At 43.5% G+C, this 26,186-nt stretch overlaps 1 protein-coding gene across 4 annotated transcripts in view; it reads left to right on the forward strand.

The window, feature by feature from the left end:
- Window positions 1–26,186, forward strand: part of camk2b1 (calcium/calmodulin-dependent protein kinase (CaM kinase) II beta 1) — a 68,970-nt gene that overhangs the window by 38,031 nt on the left and 4,753 nt on the right. For 2 of the 4 annotated variants that reach the window (XM_030738489.1, XM_030738488.1), the window contains exons 13-16: window positions 6,402–6,439; window positions 12,299–12,367; window positions 19,978–20,022; window positions 22,981–23,029. In XM_030738489.1, coding sequence (XP_030594349.1) covers window positions 6,402–6,439; window positions 12,299–12,367; window positions 19,978–20,022; window positions 22,981–23,029 — 201 coding nt within the window. The remainder of the gene's footprint in view (window positions 1–6,401; window positions 6,440–12,298; window positions 12,368–19,977; window positions 20,023–22,980; window positions 23,030–26,186) is intronic. The other 2 variants (XM_030738491.1, XM_030738490.1) reach the window with 2 other exon arrangements.

The following is a 26,186-nucleotide window of genomic DNA, read 5'->3' on the forward strand; positions in this document are numbered from 1 at the left end:
TGTGACTCCTAATAAATTAATTAATTAAAATGTTTGTATATTATAGCACTTTGCAATACCCCCCCCAAAAAAATAAATAAATAAATAAAGCAAATAAAAACTGTCATATTTCCAATAAACTGGAGAAGTTTTATTCTGATAAGAAATTTTTACTTGCACTGACACAAACACAGAGTAACACAAACTCAGGGCTGACCCACTGTCCAAACCTGTACCTGTGCATGTGCTGCAGGTGAGAACGAATAATAAAATAAATAAGCCAATAAATGAGCCTGTCAGCCTAAAATGACGGCAATCAGTGACTCAGAATCAATGCACCATACTGCCAAATGTTTTCACTCGTCTGCCTGCACACACACACACATGATCTTAAGTGACATCCCATCCTTAATCCACAACACAGTCAGACAGGTACCGTTCCCCCGGTAACCACCAAACCCAGACTCCTCCCTCTGATTGGCAGATGGAGAAGTGTGATTCATCTCTCCAGAGAACACGTCTCCACTGCTCTAGAGTCCAGTGGCGGCGTGCTTTACACCACTGCATCAACACTTTGCACTGAGCTTGGTGATGTAAGGCTTGGATGCAGCTGCCATGGAAACCCATTCATAAAGATCTCTGTTCTTGAGCTGATCTGAAGGTCACATGAAGGTTGGAGGTCTGTAGTGACTGACTCTGCAGAAAGTTGGTGACCTCTGTGCACTATGACCCTCAGCATCCACTGACCCCACTCTGTGATTTTACGTGGCCTTCCACTTTGTTAAAATCCCAGTAACAGCTGACTGTGGACTCTTTAGCAGTGACTGGACTTGTTGCACAGGTATCATCCTATCACGGTACCACGCTGGGATTCACTGAGCTCCTGAGAGCGACCCATTCTTTCACTGATGTCTGTAGGAGCAGTCTGCATGCCCAGGTGCTGGTTTACACACCTGTGGAAGTGACTGGAACAGCTGAACTCAGTGATCTGGATGATGAGTGAATGCTTTGGGCAGTATATATGGTGTGTATATAAGACCTGATTGTTGTGTTTGACCATAAAATTTCATAAAACATGTAATACATAAAAACTCATTAATGTAAATTATGAAGTGGTAGCTTCATGATGATTGTTGGTTTATATTCATCACCTCTTCATGTTTATGGCAGCTGAAAACATTAAACTCAGATAAAACAAAGGATATATATTTACATGTTTCGGCTACATTTCACACTCAGTATTAAAGTTTCAGTCAGTTTCAGTCTGTTTATGCTTTTTAATTTGTAAAGGACCTAAAGGATGGAAGCCCAGCTACTGCTGTCATTTGTCATGTCAGCACATCTCCCATCTCCTCTCCGGGATTTGATAGGGTTGCTTCGGAGCCCGTCACTGCGCTGCCATTACCATAAACCACCGTTCACCTCCACACAGAGCCACAGAGCATGGCACAAACACACTGCTGTCCTGTCTTTCAGTTTCTCTTTTTTTCTTCACTCTTTTCCTGCCATCTCAGTTGTGCCACCTCCATCATCACTCAGTTTACCCCGTCCCCCTTTTTCTGTATTCTGGCATTTCCACCTGTCCGTCTCTCGAGCCATCCACTGCTTTACTACAACTTCACCCATTTCACTCCCACCATCCCTGTTTCCTCATAATGTCACATCTGACTTTCCCCTCACTCCTCTGTCCCTTTCTCTCCTTTTCTCTGTCTGACAATGACACTGGAAAGTTCACCCCTGTAACTTTAAGGATGGAACTGCCTGAGAGCTGTCGGTGAATGCTGCATGGGGCACTGGACTGGTGCATGCGCTGCAACACAAGGGGCCTCTGGTGCATGATGAACACTGTAAATGATGCAAGGCTGGGCTTGTTCTCATGAAGTCCAACCCTTTTAAAGCTGTTACGTTGATTTTTAGGATGGATCCCATACTAGTAACTGTGCACTAACTGCACTGCACAGTGTAAGTTTTATGGTCCATTTACTGAATATTCCCATAACAAGTAGTCATTGTGTAACTGCTTTAGCTGTAAATGTTGCAGCCTGATTATTTTGCTGTTCACACAGGATGGGAGACAGATACTTGAGGTTCTCAGATTGTAAACAAGCTGCTCATAAATGGACACAGACGAGAAGAAAAATCAGAGACCGCGTTCGTCCTCGCTGGGTTGACTCAGGCTGAGTGTGGCAGCCACAGCTCCACCACACATGCGTCAAAGTTTGGGTGTGTTGTGGCATTTCGGACATATCAGAGCCACAGAACACTTACAGTAACTCATTTCGAGTCCTCCTCATGACTTTTGAGGTGAATCAGCGCAGCGGTCATGTTTGCACAAATGAGGCTAGACAAAAGAATTTGGCTTCATCTTCTGCCTGAACAGAAGGAAAAAAAATGCTGAAGTTCTGCAGCGGCTGCATCAAGTGTTTAAGGTCGACCTCATCCAGCTGACTCAGAGCGTGCTTCTGAGTTTATGTCTTCTCTCAGGACAAATGTAACTCCAGCTTCAGCAGCCATGAACATCCAGCTTTCTTCCTCCTTTATTTAAAAGTTGTTGAGTGTGTTAAATTAAAATGTGAGCTTAAAAGCTTCCCTTCAGAGACCCATGGATCACCTAAATTTTTTACATTATTGTTCCTTGATGCCATCGGGCATCAAGCAATGCTTTTAAGCCACTTATCACTGTGCATTTGCTTAGTAGGGCTCGTGTGACAGTCTAGCATTGAGCTAAGGAGACAGCAGCAGTGGCCGTGTTCTTGTTTTTATGGCCTGCTGGGACTAAACAGTCCTCTCTGCGTCCCTCAGCCTCCACGAGGCTCCGATCAAATATTTATAGTGGGCCACCTCCCCCTCAGCCTCACGCTGCCCTGCTGCATTACTGGAGGTCGTTTATGCATTTTCATACACACAAATACAACTGGACTCAATTCAAACTCATCCCATCCTTACAGGACAGCAGTAAGTGGTATTTTTTAATGCTACTGAGGCGCTCTTGCATCCATGTGTACCTCCAATAGCTTATTCCATGTTGTGTGACTTCATGTGAACCAATGCCCACCCCTGCTTTGCTCTTGCAGTGGTGCATCTTGCGTGTTTTTAGTGGGAATTTATCAGTGATGCCTTTGATTTAATCTCTTCCTCCTCTCTCTTCTTGCTTCATGTGTAATTTGTGCCAAGGTAAGGAGCACCCCTTGCTTCTAAACCTTCAGGTTGAGCTAAGCTAATGCTGATTTTTTTTCAGATTTCCACAGCAGTACCTGGAACTTAAGGATAGAAAACTGTTGTTTTGGAAAGCACAGTGAAATGTCTTCATCACTTCCAGTTATTCTCCTCCTTACTCTTCCTCTCTGCTCTCGTGTCCTCTCGTTCTCTGCTAATCCATCAGAGAATATGAGAGAATGAACTTGACACTGTTTCTGACCCCATTTCTTCTCCTCAGTAACAACCAGCCTTTGGAAGGAGGAAGAACAGCACAACAATGAAACATGCACATTCATGCTGCGCTCACACCCTCCAGATTATAAAGTGCTTATTTATCACTTCCTATTGCTCCCTTTTTGGCTGCTGAATATGCAAAACTCAAGCAGAAGATACTGAGTCACTGAGGCAGAACAAAGCGGACGTGCACACCCGTCTCCGTGTACTCTTCTCTGTCTCAGTGGCCATTTTAAATGTGCTCTTATAAGGACGTGGTTTAAATTGGGCATGGCCTCCAGTGGTCTTTGAAGTGGGCGCGCTGTGTTTGGACTTCTGCTCCCCCAAAGAAATCAGTCCAAATTCTCATCGACTTGAAGCGTCTGTTCGCTCAGTGTCGCTGCTTCAGTGCAATCAGACAAGAACTTGATGTTCAGGAAAGAGGGAGAGAAGGAAGGAAGGAAGGAAGGAAGGAAGGAAGGAAGGAAAAAACAGGCAGACTGCCATAAATAGTGTTTTATGTAACATGGCTGGATACTGATGTGATTGCATCTGATTAGTCCTTGAAGCTGCACTCAGGCTCTTTAAAAGTCACAGCAAGGATCTATGGAAGTAAGATGGAGAGGAATCCGGCAGGTGATCGCAGCTAGGCACAGAGCTACGTGTAGATAGCAATTCTGTGTATAGTATTATTATTATAGTATTATTATATTATAGTATTATCATTATTATAGTATCTACGCTAATGCAAAAAACCCTTTTAGAGGACTTTTTTCAGAAACACTATTATTTAAGCATTTTAAGTGTACTTTCTTTACCTCCAAGGTTATGGGGAAATATGAGGCTGTTAATGGTGAAAACACTTTTCTAATGTGTATGAAGACTTTGAGAAAGTAATATGTTTGTATGTATTTGTCTCATCTTCACATGCTCGAGCTTTGCTCTCAAAATTGAAACTTGTTGGAAACAAAACATCTGAAAGTCTGTTTTGAGTTAATTGTTCACTTCTTTAAAAACAGAAAAAAAATGTTCCTGCCGTAAAAATGCTAAAAAAAAATGTGAGCTCTAAAAGTCATAATTATGTGTGCCTGATGGTTTCTGTGTTGGTGTTTGGCAGCTGTGAAATATCATACCGACAGTCTGCAAGTGCATTTTGGTTCCACCAGCGTTTCAGTGGAAAGAATGCACTAATCTGCACGTCCAGTCTCATCAACAGTTGGTGTAAATCCTCTGTCCACATCCCCACGACACACCCACAGGCTCCACCAACACCCCATAGAGCCGGGCTCTCATTGTGGAGCCCTCTGGGGGAACATTCAATCTATCTAATGCAATCAGACCACCTTGCTATCTGTGCTTTAGCAGTGCAGTCACGGTCGATGCCCTGCGGACCATCTTCTGTTGACTACACCGCTTTCCACTGTTGTAAAGGATATGGGTATTATACTCATCAGTGGACTTTGTCTAGAGTGTCATTCTTTCTTTCTTTCCTGCCTTCCTCCCTCACCCCCCTCATTCATTAACCCTTCATTAGAGAGCAGACTGAACACTAATCCTCCTTCAGGCCTCCGTGGAGTTCTTTAAGGCAGGCTTATTGTTGGGTTTATGGCTGCCGTGCGAGGCAGCCATCTTGCTTGGCCTCCTCGTGGCTTCAGAGAGACTTTAGTCCGAGAATTCATATGAAACAATGAAAATGGAGAATGTTTTTTATTTCACTGACAACAACGTCTTTGTCCTGCTGGAAGGAATGAAGATAGAATCCTAAAAGAATGGTGATAGCTATTCAGGCTCATGGGAAAAACGTGGTGATCATATTTAGAAAGCTCAGCACGAGTAGGTCACCCACCTTCGGTGGCTCAGAAGGTAAATGGGAATGTTGGTGGTTCAATCCCCAGCTCCTCCAGTTTACATGCCAAAGTGTTTTTGGGAGAGACACTGAAGCCCGAATTGTTCACGATGCCTCAGCGTGGCTGATAAGTCTGTGTGAATGAGGGCGTGCAGTTAAAAGCACTTTGAATGCTCAGATTAGAAAAGTGCTTGATGCATACCTGTCCACATGAGAGCTGCACGGCCATCATGCATTGGTTGAAGCCTCATTGTTTTGGCACGCCACCTTGTTAGCCAGAATTGCCGTATGTAGACCCAGAGGGTGGAGAGCTGAGTTATAAGTAATGCAGGAAACAAATATGGTTTACTCATTAAACCTGAACTACAGCAGGCCAGCAGCTGCCTGTCAGCTCACCTGTTGAAGCGGTCACACCTCTAACCCCCAGGCTTTAATAAATCATGACTTAAAAAAGTGAAAAGCCCATAAATAGTTGCTATGAGGGGAGAAGCCTGTACCTGCCTGTGAGCATGCTTTATAGTAATACAAAGGTGGGTATTTTAACACAATGGGGTTTGACTGCCCTTAAAACCAGCCTCTGTGGCTCACTGAGGTGCTGCAGTTTTTTGGCACTTTTTTATCCCTGAAGGTTGCATCTGTCCAACTACCTTCAACATTAGTATTAAACAGCTTTGTAGGTCTGTGTGAGCCTTTAGCTCTAATACAGCCATCAAGAAATGCTGGTTTTACTTTTCTGTTTGAGCATTCAAAGATTTCAGTTTTACTGATTTAATTAGAGCATAATTTGAAGTACATCCTGTTTTGGATGGAAAAATAGATCAAGGCGAGTTGTATGACTAGTAGATGAATCATCTACTGTACTGTATCCATTCCTAGAGTCTAGTAAATTCTGGAGGTGGTAGTTTTTTTTTTTTTTTTAGCTCAGTCATTTTGTAAAAACACATTTTTAAAGTTCAGTGTGCCACAGCTGCCCTTTCAGCTTGAGATAGCCTTTGCTTATCATTACATTACAAAAAGACAGTTACCACAAAGGTCAGTAAAGAACATCATTTCAGCAGAATCGATGTGATCTCCTCAGTGTAGGCTGAAGATGTAGCACAGCAGGAAACACGGAGCTGCTCAGTTACACCTTTAACTGGTTACTTTTCCCTGTCTGTCATTGCAGCAGCCAAGACTTTGCTCAACAAAAAGGCAGATGTTAAGGTAAGGTGCACCACCTTCCTCTTACCTCTATCCCTCCTTGACTCCTCCTCCTCCTCCTTCCTCAGATTTTCTAGGCTCTGTTTCTTCTTCTTCTTCTTCTTCTGCTCTGCTGTTTGTTTCTGCTTGATTATTCATTTCTTTCCTAATCTCACTTTTGCCTACAGCGGTTTCCTTCTCTTCATAGTTGTTTCTCATTAATGTAGCGTCACGTGTTTTGTGTGTAATGTTTCATTTCTTGTGTTACATGATAAGATTGTGTTTTTGATGCTGTGCATCAGGATGGGGGCTGCTGGATTTTTAAGTTATTCTGAGTATTTCTTTTTGAGAGGCCACAGCCCCACTCTGTATACACATCTGTGGACACGTGTGCGTGTACACGAATGTGTGTCTGTGTGCGCTCGTGTATCAGCCTGCATGTCCCGTGCCAACGCACAAGCCTCGAGTAGCACATCGTTCTGAAAGGACCTCTTATTTTGATTTGGCATTATTCAGCTCATTGCCACCTCTCCATCTCCATTATTAAACCTAACCATCTGTCAGCCCTTCACATTGGCTTCTTCATCACTTCCTCTCCCTCTCATCCCTCCATTTCTGCCTTTTCCTCCTCTTGCAGTGCTTCCTTGTCCTCCTCACCCCATCTGGTCTTTAACCCCGCATTCCTGTTCATCCATTTAATGAAGATCTCTCACCATCCCACGCTCTCACATGCACACACTGCAGTAACACATCCCATGCAGCGTCCATGAATGTGTCTGTGTGCTCCAAGCGCACGCGTGTGCTACAGAGCATGCAATGTGCTGTGCATGCTTCTCAGCATTATGCATTATATTAGGTAAAGCTTTGTGCACATGCACGTGGACATGAAGGTGTTTGTGTGTGTGTTTGGCATGAAAACATCCCATTTGTTTGTCAGCTTGAAAAGAGGCTGAACCTGCGAACGGGGCTGCGAGCATGGACCGCGCACAACCGTGCGTAAGCGTGGGTGTCCACGCGTGTGTTACGCTCATGTGCAGCATTGAGTGTCTGCACGTATATGTGTGTGTATGCAGTTGGTGTGAGTGCGCGTGCGTGAATGCCCCCCCGCGCCTCCCGTTCCTCCCTGCGCAGTCGGTTCATCGGGGAATGTGACTCCGGTTCCAGGAATAGCTGCCAGTCTGGACCCTGGAAACTCAGACGACAGAAATAGACGCTTACTTCCACTGCGGCGCACTCATTGCCTAGCAACAGGCTCCCCACACACTCGCCCCAAACCATTTCTAAAGGCGTCGTCTTCATTTGCTGCTTTCCTGCGTTTCTCCCTCTTCTCTTGTTTCTTCTCATAATCTTCAAATGTCCTTTTGTCCCTGTTGCAGCTCTGACCTCCTCTCCTTCTCCTGCTTCTTCTCCCGCTGGTTCGTTAATGCGTGATGGCACCTGAAGCTTTTCAGTTGTAGCACCTGTCCAGTGCAAGCAGGTGGTCTTTTTCTGACACTGGTTTCCCGCCACCTTTCATCTCCTACAGCACCAGCTACTGCTAAAAGAAACAGTGTTACATTAATATCACTCTGTGTGTCCTTTTATTTCTAAAAGTCGACCATAGTTATTATATACTTCTCAGTGTGGTGTTAGATTGAATGCTTATAAGAATATAAAATAACAGTGTTCAGCGCCTCGTCAGTTTCTGGTGTTTCTTCATTGCTGCGCTGATAAATTATTGATGCTTCAATGCAACATGTAACAAGAAAATTTGAGCCAGTCCTGATTTTAAATTTGAGATGAAGTCTGGGAGACCGCGTGCATAATGAATCTTACATTTCCGTCTTTCTTGTCTCTCGTGGTGCCATCTTGCCTTCCTCCGTCCCCTAAAGCAGCAGACTGAATTTTTGCCTTCATGAGCTGCTTCTCCTCCTCATGACCTTCACTTCATCCCCTCTTACTGCTTTGAGGGAGCTGCTCCTCCTCCTGCATTATCTAAGCTGTTGGGAGATTTTTCTCTTCACGTGTCATCAAAATGTAAAACTTTTGTTTTATACTGATGAGTTCTGTTTGGTTTTATTGCCTCTACACTCACTTGTTGTTTTTGGTTGCTTTATTTTCTTCCCCATCCCTCCTTCTTCTACCATCTGTCCACCCATCAATAAATCCATCCATCAATTGCCGTGAGACAGAAACGCAAGTCCAGCTCGACTGTCCAGATATATGGTGAGCATGCTGTTTATGCACTTTGCCCTGCCACACCTCTTTTGGTCTCCTTTCTTTATTATTCTGTGGCACAGTGGGTGCCAGGTTCATGAATCATTTTTATTCAGCAAGCAGTCAGATGTCACTTCTTGTGAGACAGTAATGCATTTTACAAGCAGCAGCTGCTGGTTAGAGCTACAGAAGCCGAGTAGCCTCTGAGCAGCAGCAGCTGCCATGTCACATAAAGAAAATGACAGCTTATATGGAAAATCACATTTCATTGACGGAAAATGCCCGGCAGAAGTCACGGCAGCGGTCTCACCATTTGATTGACGGGTCGAGATGATCCTCGCAAAGCACGGCGTCATGAGAATACTCTGAAAACGTAATGGAATCAGGGTGTTTCAGTTCCATCAGAGTTACTCCAGGGATGCTGCTCCAGATCTGTCAGGCACATGCTTTTAGAACAGAGGCCGTGCCTGGCAGTTTGGAGACGAGGTACGCGCTTCAAACAGGAGTAGAAGTAATTTAAATCCTCATCTCTAAGAACGCTGCGTCCTCACCACTCAGTGTGTAACCTGCTGTGTGCTGACCATTCATGGAGACGATGCTGCAGCATCTGAAGTTCATTATAATACATGTTCAGTATGAAAGTGTTGCTGTATTATTCTGAGTCTTTACAGTATAAATCACCTTGAGGGAACTGTTGCTGTAGTTTGTGTTATATAAATAAAATTGAATAGAATAGAATAGAATAGAATCAGGGTTTCTGCCAGTGTGTTACGGCCCCGGCAGCCTGCCTGCAGAACAAGTTAAGTTTATTGTCTTCTGTTACTTTTAGCTGAACTTTATATCAATTATACAAACAAATAAAGAACCAGTATAACCTGATACTGTTCAGCTGATATTGATCCACTCATGTCCAGTAATTACTGATTACAGTAGGTGAGATCATTGATTGCTATGTGCGGCTTTTCTGCTCAAACTCCTGTTTAGCACACTTTATTGCGTATAAACAATGTTTCCAATGCAGTACTCGTAGTGTATTAATGTGCTTGCTTCCATAATAACCTATGATATCAGGTATGTGGCGCACATACGCCGCTGCGTTCAGCTCTGCAGGTGTAAAAATGGAACAGTCGGGCGTGTGTGTTCCTCTTACACCGAAATGGGTCAAAAAGTGTTCCAGTTTTTAAATTAAACTTCTGCTATACTGGAAGTGTTTGCAGCATCTGCATTTATTTTGCCAGTACCAACCTGTACCTGTGACCTCACACAGCCTACAGTGGTGTGCAGATGTTTATGTATTTGTTTTAACACAAAGAAAAAACTTCTACAGGTCTGTGCTGAAGACACCAAACAGCAGCTCAGTGTCTTCTTTAGTGTTTCATGTACTGCAAGTCTGGCTATTAAAATCCAGCTGTAGCACTCTGTGAATGGTCTGCATACCCGAGAGTGTCGTACTCAGAGGATTCACAATGAATCACTCATTTTCAGTCAGTTATCTCTGACCTCTGACCTGTTGCCCTCCCTTCTTTTCTTTCTGATCCGGTTCATCTTTTTTTTTTTTTGTCATCTGCTTCTGACTTCCTCCTTCTTTGTTTTTCCTCTGCACTTTTCCCCTTTCCCACCCTGGAAACCGTGTGGATACTTTAACCCCTCTCCTAGTTATCATTGTCTGTGATCTCTTCTTGATGATTTATAAATGATCTAATGGACGTTTTGCTTCAAGAGACAATGATTGGTGTCCCGAGCCGGCGAGCCTCAGGACTGCTGTCATCATCACTGATACTGCAAACACTCTGAGACAGCTCACCGTGGTATTGTTGTTTTGAGGAATACGTTTCTGGTTGCTGCATCACCACAAACTCAGCAAAGCGACGGCTGACGGTCGCTTTGGCTGGTGTAATTTGTGTGTGTGAGTGTGGAGATTTGTCTGTGTGTGGGTTTCTGTATGTGTGCTTAACATTTCTATATGTCAGCTTATTGTCAGCTTACACCAGCTTTTATTTTCATGGCTGTTTAGTGTGTGCTTGCATTATGTGGTGTTTTTGCTCCTCTCCTCTCCTGTCGTCTCCTCTCCTCTCCTCTGCTCTCCTCTCCCTCTCCTCTCCTCTCTCTCCTCTCCTCTCCTCCCCTCCTCTCCTCTCCTCTCCTCTCCTCCCTCTCCTCTCCTCTCCTCTCCTCCTCCCTCTCTCTCTCCTCTCTCCTCTCCTCTCCTCTCTCTCCTCCTCTCCTCTCCTCCCTCTCCCTCTCCTCTCCTCTCCTCTGCTCTCCTCTCTCTCTCCTCTCCTCTCCTCTCCTCTGCTCTCCTCTCCTCTCCTCTCCTCTCCTCTCCTCTGCTCTCCTCTCCTCTTTTTACTGTAACAGTCACTGTTACAGTAAAAAATGTATATTAGGGTAAGCATGCGCACCCCCACACACCCCCACACACTGACTGTTACACACCCCCACACACTGTTACAGTGACTGTAACAGTCAGTCAGTGACTGTAACAGTCACTGTTACATTCACTGTTACAGTCACTGTAACAGTAAAACACAGTAACAGTGACTGTTACAGTCACTGACTGACTGTTACAGTGACTGTAACAGTGACTGTTACATTCACTGTTACAGTGACTGTAACAGTCTGTTACAGTGACTGTTACAGTCACTGTTACAGTCACTGTTACAGTCACTGCTGACTGCAGCACCAACAAAACTATCAAACACATTAATTTATTGACTCTTTGTTTCCTGTTTTCAATCTGCATTTTTAAAATCTTTGATTTGTGCCAACTTGATTAATGTTAGGTGGAACTGTTTAACAGCAGACCAACATCCTGTCATGCAAAGTTGGAATAAGTGATTTTAAGGAGGATTGTGCACATTGACTGTATCACATAATTAATATTTATGTACTAATAGCTGATTCAGTCTCACACCCAGGACTCGACCCCTTGTAGGGTTTCAAACTGGATATTTATTTGCCAGCAGGATCACAAATGTCATGTAGATTCAATGCAGAAATAATTTAGATTAATTGAAGCTCCAAAGGGCCGGCCGCTCTTTGATCTTCAAAGGAGGATTTCATCCAGGCTTCTAAAAGTGGTTCATTATGACCAAATGGCACGATTGATTCACCTCCATGTGGAATCCTAAGTGGGGGAAGTCACTTGTGACATCACGATGATGTCAGAGTGTCCCTTACCCCATGTGTTACCTGAGAATTACAGATCAGTCTTGAGTGATGCTTCAGATAATCCTTCAACAGCTGAGTCCTTTCTGTGTCGGCCTGCCACCTTCAGGCCTCACTGAGACGCACATTTATCTCACTGAGTTTGTGAGGATATTCTCTTACTGCCAGCCCATGATTATTGTTGAACAGTATTATATCTGTTTTTGGCTGTAGACCTCACCATTTATGACTGTGGGGATTCTGTATGTTTACACTAGTTTGATTAAAGGTAAAGTAAACAGCTCATATATGGGAGACGGATGCCAGCATGTCGCATCATAAACACAAAATCTTCCAAATGGAGACGTCCTAACCATTAACCCTTCGACAGCCTCACAGCTGGTTCTGACAAAGATAGGCGTGCACGCTAATCCAGAACCACACATGCACATGCATGGACACACACACTCACAGACCCACCTTTTGCTGTTGTTAACACTCTTGTTGTGTCTCTTCCCTTTCCTCTCCTTTCCTGCACAGCCCCAGACAAACAGCACCAAAAACAGCATAGTCACCAGCCCCAAAGGAAACATCCCTTCACCCGCTCTGGTATTTATCTCCCAGCCCGCCCTGCACCTCTGTGTGTTTGTGTGCGCCTGACATCCCACCGCCCTTATGTCCCCGAAGACCCTCACCTTCACCCTATCCCGTATTCCTCCACCTTTGTGTGTTTTTTTCCTTCCTGTCCATTCTTGTTGGTTTTGTTTGGTCTTTGTCACTGAGACACTGAGATGGCCGCAGCGGTCGGGTAGGTCATAAACCAGCAGGCGGTGTCAGGAAGCATTTTTCCACGGCAGGTGGGGATGTTATGTGACTTGGACTCAGGTTGATATTCTCCTGCCGTGTCGTTTTCTCTGTCAGTGTAAGTTTGCCAAAGACGCATAGACAGCCAGCGCCTGCCGGGGCTGTCGCTGCGATTTACCCCCTTCTTCCTGTATTGAAGCTGTTCCCCGCTGTGGGAGCCCAAAGGTCTGCAGATTGGCCTTCCAGTCAGAAAATTTACAACAGCCCATTTTAACAAATTCCTCAGTAAAATTGGCCGATGGGTTGGAATGAAGGCCTGTATGCTCGATGGGTCCTGATCACAACTTCTTTTTGATGAGGACCAGGTGAGCATTTACACCTGGAGGACAGCCAGACGTCTGAGCGGTTCATTTATTTTGCATTTGTCTTGAAGGGAGTTTTTATTTTTGTTAATTACATGTTCTTGATCTGGGTATACATGCTGTATGACATTATGATCACATTTACTGGTTTAAAATATCTTTTTTATTCACCCATCATTGATTGTGAAATCATTGAAGTGAGGTGCCCAGCTACACACCACAAAAAAAAACAAATTATTGATTATTATCATCATAATCAATATGTTTTATACATGTAGAATCAGAGTTTTAGAATTTGAGATGAATTCCAGACTGCTGTAAACTTTAATCAGTGCTAATAAGGTGCTAAATTGGTCACTAATAATAATAATAATACCTTTAATTTATAACGCACTTACATTTTAAAAAAACCTCAAAGTGCTACAAAATAAAAAACATAACAAACAGTAAAAGTATAAAACACACTAAATAACAAACCATGGTGTAAATTAAAATACACCAGGGTGTAGATAAAATAGCTAAAAATTATGGACGAAGATTAAAAGCTCTTATAAAAAGAAAAGTCTTTAAGCCCTTTCTAAAACTGTCCAAAGTTTGAGGCGCTCTCAGTTCAGATGGAAGCGAGTTCCATAGACGAGGGGCAACCACACAGAAAGCCCGGTCACCCATAGTCCGTAAGTTTGTCCTTGGTACGATGAGGGAGTTTGTGTGAGCCGATCTGGAAGAGCGTGTCGTACATTTTAAAGAAAGAAGTTCTTTAAGGTAGGAAGGGGCATTGCCATAAACGCATTGATAGGTAAGAAGAGCGACCTTATAGTCAATCCTGTAAGAAACAGGAAGCCAGTGGAGGGACTGAAGAGTTGGTGTAATATGATCATATTTGCGAACTCCCTTCAGTATCCGGGCCGCAGCGTTTTGAATGTACTGGAGTTTCTGAAGACTCTTGTTGGGGATGCCGACAAAGAGTGCATTACAGTAATCCAGTCTGGAAGAGACAAATGCATGGACCAGTTTCTCTGCATCTTGGAGAGTTAAGACAGGGCGGAGTTTTGCAATATTGCGAAGGTGGTAAAATGAGATTTTACTAAGGTGGTTTATATGGAGTTCCATGTTGAGTTGGGGATCCATCCTAACACCAAGATTGGTAACTGATGAGGAGAGAGGAATACTGTGTCCAAGAAAAGATAAACTAACGATGGGTGATGATTTGATCTGGTGGGGAGTACCAATCATGATTGCTTCTGTTTTAGAGCTGTTAAGCTGGAGAAAATTATCTTCCATCCATCCCTTGACCTCCTCCAGACATTTAACAAGCCTTGGCAACGGTGGAGACGGAGATGACAAAGGTGCTGGTGGAAGAGGCTCGTCAGCAGTGGCTTTAACATATAACTGCCTGTCGTCAGCATAGCAGTGAAATGAAACACCATGTTTCTTTATGATCTGACCCAGAGGAAGCAGATAAAGGTTAAACAAAGCTGGTCCAAGCACAGATTCCTAGGGCACCCCACAGGTGACAATGTGGGGTTCCGATTTGGCATCGCCCAATGCAACACATTCAGATCGATTTGTGAGGTAGGAACTGAACCAATCAAGGGCTGGGCCGGAAAACCCAGTGGTGTATTGAAGCCTGTGTAATAGGATGTCATGGTCAACCGTGTCGAATGCCGCTGATAGGTCCAGGAGGATGAGAACGGAGGGGGAACCATTATCGGCTGCCATCAACAGGTCATTCTTGATTCTCACGAGTGCTGTTTCTGTGCTGTGGGCAGTGCGAAATCCAGATTGAAATTTTTCGTAGAGATTATTGCAGCTAAGATGATTTTGGAGATGTGTTGCAACAACTTTTTCCAGAACTTTAGAAATAAGTGAGAGGTTTAAGATTGGCCTGTAGTTTACTAGGTTATCCGGATCAAGAGTAGGTTTTTTTAGTATGGGTCTGATGATGGCTTTTTTCAAAGAAGAGGGAACATGGCCACTTCGCATGGAGAGGTTGACAATAGAACAGATGATGGGGGTAAGAAGAGGTAGATATGTTTTCACCAAAGGGGTAGGAAGAGGATCTAGGGGACATGTAGTGGTCCTCATCTTCCTGATGGTGTCCTGGATCTCTTCTGATGTAACAGTTGGGAAGTAGGTGAAGGGGTGAGAAGTAGCACTCAGGCTATAATCTGAAATGACAGTTTTTGAACCTGATAGAGCTGTACGTATTGAGGAGATCTTGGATGTAAAGAAGGCCATAAACCTGTTGCATTGCTCCACTGCGGCATCCGAGGTAATGGTAGAAGAAGATTTCATAGTAAGAAGACAGTTTACTGTTTTGAAGAGCTGTTTGGAGCAACCAGGGTTTCTACCAATGATGTCAGAGAAGAACTGCGAACGGGCAAATTTCAAGGAATGAGCATAGGCCCTTTGATGTGCTCTGTACATTTGTTTATGCACAGTGAGCCCCGTAGATATATATCGGCGCTCCAGGGCCCATCCTGCAGTCTTCATTTTCCGAAGTTCGTTTGAATACCAAGGAGCTGACCGAGAGAATGTAACAGTTCTTGTTTTAATTGGCGCATGGGAGTCCAAGAGGTTACTAAGATGAGTGTCATAGTAACCGAGTGCCTCATCAGCTGATGTAAAGTCTCTACAGAGGCACTGAAGCTCAGCTACAAAGCCAGATGTGTCAATGTTTTTAATATTTCTAAAACATATCTGGCGTTTAGGCTTGGTAGTGAGTGCAGTGGAGCGTAGTTTCAAAGATATTGCCTTGTGATCTGATACACCCAGGTCATAGGCCTGCAGATGAATAGGAAGCGTGGCGCTTGTGATAACAAGGTCCAGGGTGTGACCCCCTTTATGAGTAGAGGTATGGACATGCTGCCTTAAGTTAAAGCAATCTAGTAGTTGGAGAAATTCGGCAGCAAGATGATCAGTAGGGGTGTCGACATGAATGTTGAAGTCTCCCAGTATGATAATATTTGCTGAAGACACGAAAATGGTGGATAAAAGATGAGACATCTCGGAGATAAAGGATGCATTTGATTTTGGTGGTCGGTAGATGAGGAGAACTAACACTGAGTGAGGTAAGTTTGATTTAAATGCCAAGCATTCGAAAGATGACCATTCAGGTAGGTTTACTGAAGAAAGATCCAGGTTATTACGGTAAATTACTGCAAGTCCACTACCACGCCCCTTGCTACGGGACTACTCACTCAGGTGGGGTAATTGGGCAAATATAGATTTCTGAGATTTTGTCTTCCTACGTGAGAACTGCAAATATGTCTTTAAAAAATTCTCCAGTGTTCAGCTTTTTCTTTTCTGCTTGTGAGAACAAGCGTCTGAACTCAGCTGCTCAGTTTGCCCCTTGACCTTTCCTGTCAAGCTGTGATTAGCCTGTTGTAAAATGGTCTTTTTAAAAGGCAGCTAAGTTTAGTTATTAGCATAGATGTGATATTGAGTGGTTTTCCTTCTGGAGCAGATCGAGCGGTCCTAGTTTACCTTTGGGTCTCAGTATCGTGTTATTAACTGTATGTAAACAGGCCGGCAGCTACACTCGGTGTTCTCGATGGCACTTTTAATGACTTTGACCTCACCGATGATGATCTGTAACACAGCTGCAAGTGAGCATTATAATTTAGCATCATGTGCAGCCAAATGACCTTTTTTATACCACAGATATGTTTGTCTTTTTTGAATGTATATTTTCTGTTTTGATAATGTGATGCTAACTTTAGCACTCTGCTAATGACTCACATTCAGTGTTTGATGGGAAGTTTATGTTTATTTATTTCAGCTAGTTTGTGTTTAGCTGTTTAGTGTGTTCCTGTATTACAGCAGGGGGTTAGCCTCCTAACCTGGAAGTAGTTTTGCGGGTGGTGTTAAGCCTGGATGTATTCAAACGAACATCATCTGAATGACATCATTTAACTTAGCTGCACTATAAAACATTCCTGGTGGAGCATCAGTGTTATGTAGGGTCAGCCCTGACGTGTTACCGTCAAACCCTTCCCCCATCTGATGATGCCATCAGTGCTCATCCCCTCCCGCTCTGCAAACCCCAGGTACTTTGTTCTCACTCATCATCTTGTCCCACGTTGCCACCGGTGTCTGTTGCCCTAGGAGATGGTTGCCTTGACAACACCACCATCATCACCAGGGAGACAGCTGATGATTGGTCATCACAGAGGTGTCTCTTCCTGGAGGGAGAGAGCTGCACAGGATATTCTACATCAAATGACAGTTCCTAGTAGAGGGAGAAAATATCGGTCTCCAGTCTGAGTCATCAGCAATCAGTGACTACTGTGTGAAGGCAATGAGTGTTTGAAGACAGAAAGGTCAAGTACCAGTGCTTGAAAAGAGTCATTAAATGCAGTAAAACTAACTGTTATAGCAGAAAATGTCAAAGAAAAAGCATATTTTTGTACCTTATCTGGTGTTTCCCAGGCTGTGGTATAAGTACTGCAGGAGATACTTCTGCAGTTTAAGGTTTTTTCAGTGGACCTGAACAGCTTTTAACAGAAGATAGCATTGATAGACTGATGCTCCAGATAAATGCACTAATGATTCAAACAGATAAATAATGGTTATCTCTCACTCTGTGTACAGGTGTACCCTGCCATGGATTCAGATTCAGATTCAGATTCAACTTTATTGTCATTGTGCAAAGTAAAAATACAGAGCCAACGAAATGCAGTAGCATCTCACCAGAAATGCAAGATAGGGATTATATACATCTGATGCTCAATTAAAGTGCAGGAGTAACCAGACAGGTAGAATAAAAGACATATAAAAATTGAGACTATTAAACGGGTAACATTAATTGTACAGTGAATACACTAACCTATAGTTAGAGAGAAAAGTTGAATAAATAAATAAAAATGGCTACATGAATAAATAATGAATGAGAGTAAACAAAATTAAGTATATGGCAAATATATACAGTATATACATTATTGCTGGGCTGGTGTAGATAGTGCAATAATACCATGTGCAAATTTACAGATTATACTAGTCCTGATAAAACATTTCTAAGAACATTTATAAAAAGTACAGGGTTTAAGTATGATACGAAGTGCAGTAATGTTTTACGATGATGAACTGGAATTTAGCAGGGTTACAGCCTCAGGAAAGAAACTCTTCCTGAGCCTGCTGGTACGAGAGCGAAGGCACCTGTAACGCCTGCCAGACGGAAGTAGGGTGAAAAAACCATGATTAGGATGAGAGACGTCCTTGATAATGTTCCTCGCTTTACCCAGGCACCGTTTACTGTAAATGTCCTGTATGGTGGGTAACTGAGTGCCGATGATACGTTGGGCAGTTTTAACCACCCGCTGAAGAGCTTTCCGGTCAGCTGCGGAGCAGTTGCCGTACCACACAGAGATGCAGTTTGTAAGAATGCTCTCAATGGATGGATGAATAAATGGTTATAAAGAAATGATATGGCAAGCAGTTAAAATAATTCTAGAGAATTTGGATAAATATAACTGGATTAGTTAGCTGGAGTGATTGATTAAAAAGTTGGAATTTAACAGGTGCCTACAAGTAAATTAACGGCTGAAATATCGAGATTAAGAGTTTGGACAAACATCTGTTAGCTAAACTCCGTATAAACAGATAAATGAGCTGGCTAAAATTCCAGTGAAAAGTGTGGTTAGCACTGGAAGCTGAGTAGTGTTTAAATGCAGCCAATACCTTTGTATAAAATGCCATGACTAATAAATGTTGAGCTGAATGTGATTGCTTTGAGTAAGTGAGATGTTGAGATGAGTTTACAGTAAACACATTTGAACGTGGGTTAATAAAGGAGTTATCGAGTCCGTCTAGCTGACGGGCTTTGAGGTGATGTTGGGTTAAAAATGTTGGGGTTCAGTTGCACCGTGTTTGGTGACAGTGTAACTATAACTAACCCTGTTGCTGATTGAACCACTTCTCTGAACAACAGTAGCTGTTTCTGATTCAGTTCCTTTGGAAAGCGACCCTGAAATGATGCCCGGCAGTGATCGCCTTTTCTGTTGAGACAGTGTGAGAGAACAGAGTGACCTGTTTTCATCCTGTGGAGCATCTCAGTCTTTCTGCTGGGTGTGACAGCGTTTTATAAGATGTTGAGGCTACTTTTTTTTATCTATGTTAGATCACATTTTATACATAATGTATGAGCTGGCTGATTTTTGTACTCGTCCTGTGTTTTGGTGTGTAGTTCCATCATTTAGGGCGTGGAAAGCAGTTTGAAATTATGCATGCACAGTGGGGGGGCAAAGAAGGAGTACCAATGTGAAGCTAAAGCTCAGATAAGTTAAGGTTCAGAAACATGCTGCTGTTTTTAGTGCAACTTTATGCTGCTTCTCGCTTGCCTTAGGCTGTGTACAAAAGTGTTTGGCTGAAATGTTAGTACTGAGGAGCACACACCCCTGAAATACCAACATGCCTGTGGGGGGGTGTCAGCTCGTGGAGTTGTGTAGTCGTGTGTGTGTGTGTGTGTGTGCATGTGTGCGTGTGTGTGTGTGTGTGTGTGTGTGTGTGTGTGTGTGTGCACTTGCATTACTTATGTCTGGGGACATATGTAGGGTTGTTTGCATTATGGGACCTCGTCATTCTGACATAATCACTGGATTTTAGGGTAAAGATGTGTTTTAAGTTTAGGATAGTAGTCAGGGTGCAGTTTGACTTTTCTTCATGTCCTAACAATGAACCCAGAGTAACGTCCTCTGAAGTGATGTGAAAAAAACTGTGGTGTGTGTTGTGTGTGTGTGTGTGTGGTGTGTGTGTGTGTGTGTGTGTGTGTGTGTGTGTTTGTGTGTGTGTGTGTGACTTCAAATTACAGTTTTCAGTTCATCCACCCACTCCGTCACTTGGAGGATTCCTTCCTCTCTCTGCCATCCTAACAAGCACTTTCTGCTCATACAACATTCATGCCACTCTTTTCTGGTTCACTTGGTTCATTTATATTTACGTTTATGTCAAATTCTGCTCTTTCTTTCTCTTTCTCTCTCTTCCACCTTTTTTTTTACTTGCTCTCTTTTATTTCATCTTCTTTCGTCTCCCCTCCTCATCCTCCTCTTCCTCCAGGAACCTCAGACTACTGTCATCCATAATCCAGTGGACAGGACGAAGGTATACATCACTCCCCAGTCTAGACCTGTTCTTTATCCTTCTTTGTCATTCTCCTCCTCTTCCTTATCTTCTCCTGTGCTTTGTTGCATCTGTGTGAGTGCAACATGGTCCTGTGCACACGTCTGTGTGTAACTAAATATTAATCTCTTCAGATAAAAGTCTTATCTGAAGGCAACAGGAGCTAGGATAGGTTGAATAGTCGTTTACCCCATCGACCAAACTCGTGTTAGTCTGCCACCAAGGGGGACCTCCACACACACACACACACACACACATTAGGACTAAGAGAACTAAAACTATGCTTACCCTCTTTTCAAGTGAGAATACTGGTGATGATCTTATTAAAGCCTTGAGACTAGATCTCATGTTTGATCTTATTTTACTGTTCTGTTCAGAGTTTTTCTTTTAAAATATAATATCATGTAACTAAGCTGCAAGTTTTTTTTTCTGCATCTTTTTCCTCAAGCAAACCATTGCACAACATAATAAGCAGTAACACTGATTTTATGTTTAAAATTGACCCATCATGCTCATCATGCTCATTTCCACATTTTTATTCCTGGGCTCCACTAGAGTCAGAGTACAACAGTTCAAAATAATCCTTATGTATTCTGTACCGGGCCTTGTTGCAGTTCATAAAGCCTCGCTCACGCAGGCCTAGAGGCGGGTCAGAGACCTCCGGCAACCTCCAGTCTGCTGATGCTGGCTGTTGCTAGGTGAAAATCTCTCCTTGTGATTGCGTGGGTTGATAGCAGATTGCTGTGATTGACATAGTTTGCACAGAATACACAACTTGTCTGCAAATGCTCACCAGCTGCTCACCAAGCGGTAAACTTGCTATGTTTCAAAAGGTGCTACTTTTACTTTGAAGGTGAACAGTCTCTGTTTCCCATTTCTGTCACATTGTTCACAGTTTTACTATCACTCTGCAAGCAGTTGTAGAGTGTTTGCAGACAAGTCAGCATCCTCCATGCAAACTACAGGCAACCAGGGCAATCTGCTGGAGACTGCAGCACCTTATAACCTCACCTAGAAACACCCAGCAACCACTTGCCGACCAGTTTTCTCTCGCAACCGGTGATTGTCTGGGGGTTGCTGACTGGCCTCTAGGCCTATGTGACTGGGGCCTAAGACAGCTTTACACTGTCCCTTATAAATAGTTGGTTTGAACAGCAAGTAGGAGTGGCTGCTCTCCTCACAGACAATCACAGCTCTCCACTCTCTTTGACATCATGAAGATCCAGTAGTAGAATAAACATTCTGAAACCAAGTGTTTCATGCACTCTCAAGCCTGAGCATTAGGGTTCTTATATTTCCATGTTAGTATGAGCATTCAACATTGTAACCACATATATATATATGACAGAAAATCAGTCTGTTTAATTATATAAGAAAAACCTTTTCTCTGGTCCTAGAGTCTCTGGTGTGTTGTCAGAGAGCTCTGACGTGGTTAAAAGCTCTTTTTTAATAAGCATTATATCGATGGTAATGTTTTGTGGTATATTTCTACCCTCTCGTGTGACCTCTTAAAAGCTGTTGGTCCAAGTAGTGTGAATGTGTATGTGTGTACAGCTTGTGCATGAACCTGCATGACTTTGCAGTAAGATCACTTCCTCGTAGGCATGAACCAGGTGTTTTTGTGATTCCCAGAGTGAAAATGAACGTAACTTAGTCCAGAAGAGATGAAGCAGAGCGATCTTTTGATTTGGGGTCAGTTTTATGGAGCTGACTTCGTGCACTCAGAGCTCACACAGAGGCCGTACACAAAGGCACTGACAGTATTTGGAAGAACATTGCTTCAGTGCAGTTTATGGTTTCACACCCGGGTGGGTTAAAGAAGCCTGCTTGACCTCTTTAGCACTCACTCGCTCAGCTCTGTCCATCTGGTGAGTTTAGTTTGATGTATGATGAACTTTGTGAGCCAATAATAAAGAAGAGTCGACATCAAAGAAATGTAGTATAAAACAAAGAGTAAATTTACCATTTTATTTATACGGGTCATATTTTGCAGCACAGCAGGATAAAACAAAATGAATAAGATGCAAAATGTCACAGGAAACAACTCAGTGATTCAGACCAAAGAAAACAAACTGTAGGCGTAATCACACTTTTAATTATATTTCAAAGAGTTAACAATGGTTGCCACACTTTCCTTCACACTCGGATGCAGTTTTTCTTTTCACTCTTCATCTGCGGTCAGGTCACCAGCTGCTCTTTAAAAGGCTATGTATGAAACCACTTTGGCGCTCTGTGCTCGTGATGCTGTTAGTGCACGTGCGTGCTTCTAATGAGGTCACAGAGTCTCTCAGTCCTGCATGCAGGGGAATTTAGGTCCATTTAATCTTCTAATTGGAAATGAGAAACTCCTCCTCTGGCGAAAGACTAAGAAGAGAACAGCAGGCAGGCGGACAGACGGGTAGATGATTAGCTTTGAGTGATGCCGGGCCCTGAGTAAGATGACAACGTATCGCCCTGTGAGAATCTATTCTGTCCACTTGCATCATTGAAATGGAGAGCATTTCCTTTAAGGTCCTGTCAGTTTGAGCGTGAGCTGAGAGATCTCACTGAAGGAAAGACATCATTTGTCCTGGTGGTGTGATAGACGCAGATGCACACACTGAGGATGAAGCTGCAGGAGCTTTGAGGAAGAAAAAAGGTTTCAGGATAAAAAGTTAAATATGGACTGACAGCTGATAAATCTGGCATCATGGTTTTCACTGAGTGATTGATGATCCTGACTAACATATTTGCTGTATTAAACTAAACTAAAGTTGATGCTCTTTGTTTTGGTTTTGTAATAAACATGACATGGCAGCATAGGGCGCCCCCTGCTGGCCGGTCTTGTGTCTGTGTAAATCTCACTCCCTTCCTTGTGATGTCCCACTTCATGTGGATTCAGCTCAGGTGTGTGCCCGTTTACGCCCGAACTTTAACTAACCGCCCGTTTCTGATCTCCAGGAATCGTCGGACAGCAGCAACACCACTGTGGAGGACGAAGACGTGAAAGGTAAGACCGCAAACAGAAGGACGAGCCGTTCGTTCTGAAAGAAAAGCCAGAACAGGCCGGGGACCAGTTTTGGTTTGGTTTCCACGTTTTTGTGTGTCCTTCAGCCAATCAGTGAACAACTTGTGTAACTTCATGTGCCTCTCCTGATTGAAAATCAGACAAGTAATTTTTTTAAACAATAAAAAAATGTTCATTATAAGTGGATGGCAGCTGTCTGACATCACACTTTAATGGAATAAATTGGAGCTTTGGCCAATTAAGTTCTCAGCTCTGTTATTGCTCTTCTGGAGTCTCCTCGCTCTGAAAGCTGCTCTTTGTTACTGACATAATTGTACCTGAATCAATGCCAGTTTATGAAATTGGTATAATTTTTAAAAGCTTAAAAATGAAAGTCAAATGTACTGACAATCCAGGGAGGCTCTTAATACTTACATGCTCTGCTTTGCATGAGCTTCTCCTGTTTATTGGACTGTATCATCACGAGCCTCGGGGCAGAAATGTTTTTTGATGCCAACTGCTGACAAATCTCATGCGACCGGCTTCGTCTTCGTCGTGGCTTCAAGTGGAATCAACGGCTTAATGACTGATTTATTTAAAATTCAGCTGCTTTGCAAAGGACAGAGCAGCACATGCTAAATATACTTAAAGGGTTATTATTTAAAAAGACTCCTGTATGCACATCATGAGCAGTATATGTGCTGTAGATCATCTGGCTCATATCTAACCTCTTACTGACTCCTCACAGAGCTGCATAATGAAGACGTGTGTCTGTGTGTGTGTGTGTGTGTCTGAGAGGTGGGACTGGGCTGTGAAATGTAAGAGGCCTTGTAACGCTGTTGTGGTTTGGCAAAGTGTTTGGCTGAAATGTTAGTACTGAGGAGCACACACCCCTGAAATACCAACATGCCTGTGGGGGGGTGTCAGCTCGTGGAGTTGTGTAGTCGTGTGTGTGTGTGTGTGTGTGTGTGCATGTGTGTGTGTGTGTGTGTGTGTGTGTGTGTGTGTGTGTGTGTGTGCGTGTGTGTGTGTTTGTGTGTGTGTGTGTTATTTGGCTAGAGTTGTGAAAAAATGCTCTTTGAAGGGCAATCACACGTATCATCAAATAACTCCTCAGTGTTTGTGTGTAGCCTGTTGTGTCCACTGAGTTTGTGTCTTTGTGTCACTTTGAAAGCACAATTCGAGCTTCGCCTTATCTACACAGCACACTCCAACACCCCTGCTCTCCACGTCTCAGCTGAGTACAATGCGTCTAAATCGGGTCATGAATGCCTCATTTTGGTGCCAAGCATACAGAACAGGATGTGCGCTTCCATCTCCTCCTCCTCATCGTCCTCCTCCTCCTCCTCCTCCTCCTCCCTATAGAGGTTTGCTGCTATGTCACATATTCCCTAGCAACCACAGCGGCGCCATCATGTAGGTCTCAGAAAAAAAATCCAGTGTTGGAAACAGGACTCCGGCTGCTTTTATTAACCTCGCTTGTTACCTCTGCCAAAGGAGATGATGTGATTTGGTTCAGGTTGTTTACTTAAAGGTTTTTGTTTGTTTTTGTTAGCAGAAAACTTGCTCACATCACGCTTTTTATGAGCAGAGGAGTCGCCCCCTGCTGGCTGTCAGACAGGGTGCAGGTTTAGTGTCTGTACAAACTGAGGTGCAGTTCCAGTAAAGTTTTATGTAAGTTGATGTAACTTCTCTGAAATCTTTCAGTGAACTGACTGAAAGTGGTCGATGAGTTTCTGCACCTCAGCCCAGAATATGATGCTCTGTGTCAGATGATGGGCCTGAAATTTAGTGTTAAAAACAAAATGAAATTCATGGTAGGGTGTCCTGTTAGAGCGTGGAAGGCCACAGGAAGTACTGCACACTACTGTACTTTCCCTGCATCATCCCCCTACCCTAAATTGGAGCCCCCACCCCCCGGCAGCAGTGCAGAGAGCTAGGGCACCTTTGGATGGAAGTCCAGGCCAAAGGGAGAGGTGTCTAAACTTAGCACCGGCAGCAGGAAGCAGACGGAGTGCCCAGAGAGGTGTTAAACACACACTGCTCTGCTAGCGCCACCCTTGGATAGCAGCAGTTTTAGGGTGCGAACACTTGGATTGCTCAGAGAAAACTACAAGAACCAGGTGAGTGTGGGAGGAAGGGGATTGTTCGGTCGGAGTCGTTTGTGTCTCGTTTGCCTTTATAGGATCTTGTTGTCGGGTCCGTGCTGGACAGCTGGTCTGTAACTCTACACCTGAGCATCTGAGTGCATATCTGTCCCATTACCCTCAGTAACTTTATAGCACACAATCTGTTGCACGCAGTTTTCTAAGGGCTGCTTGCTGTTTTGAGTCATTAATTAACATGTATTTTTTAAATGTCAGAATTTAAAGGCTGTTAAATTTACAGGGTGTTAAAGTAATAGTCTGAGCATCTTCTTTTATTGACATCTGTTGAAATAAGTGTCCATCGCTGGGATGTTCCTGCGCTGCACTTCCGAGACGCCGCTCGTCACTCAGCCGGTGTGGGCTGTACGCTGGCACATTTCCCTTGGATTTCCATCATTATACTTAATTGTGTGAACTGCAGAAACTATTTTTTTTTTTGTGAGAATAGAAAAAATGGAAACGTAACAGGTGCCAAAGGTCAGAATCAGCTGGTCTGTGAGTTTCATGTAATCGTGTTTGATCAGTCGTACTTACAGTGGCAGGAGCCTCCTCGTTTCCCTGCACGGACCCTTTCTTTCCCTTTGTCAATGAGTTGTTCATGTGCCAGCTGATTATACAGACGAGCGGTAACGAGTAACATCCAGCTCTCTCTCATTATCATCGTGGCCATCACTGCTGTCATCATCCGTCCTCTGCTTACTGGCAAGACTCCCATTAAAGTCTCAGTAAAACCTCTCATGCAGCGGCAGCCGCAGTTGTAAATCCTGCCAAAGTGGAATCATTAACTGAGATAATGAGAAAAAAGCTTTGTTTCACACGGATTTGTTGCCAAATAGTAGCAGCAATTTTTCTGAAAAGTAAAGACTGACTGTGCTCATCATAACTATCTGCCCCCACCTCGTCTCATGTGCCTCTCCAATCACGCCTCGCTGGGCCATTACTGAGTTTTGTGTGCAAAATATGTAAATGGATGTCTTCTGTCTTGGCATAGATGTGATTGTCTCACTGTGTGT

This window comes from Archocentrus centrarchus, chromosome 9, assembly GCF_007364275.1.
Source record: "Archocentrus centrarchus isolate MPI-CPG fArcCen1 chromosome 9, fArcCen1, whole genome shotgun sequence".
In the NCBI taxonomy this organism is placed as follows: Eukaryota; Metazoa; Chordata; class Actinopteri; order Cichliformes; family Cichlidae; genus Archocentrus; species Archocentrus centrarchus.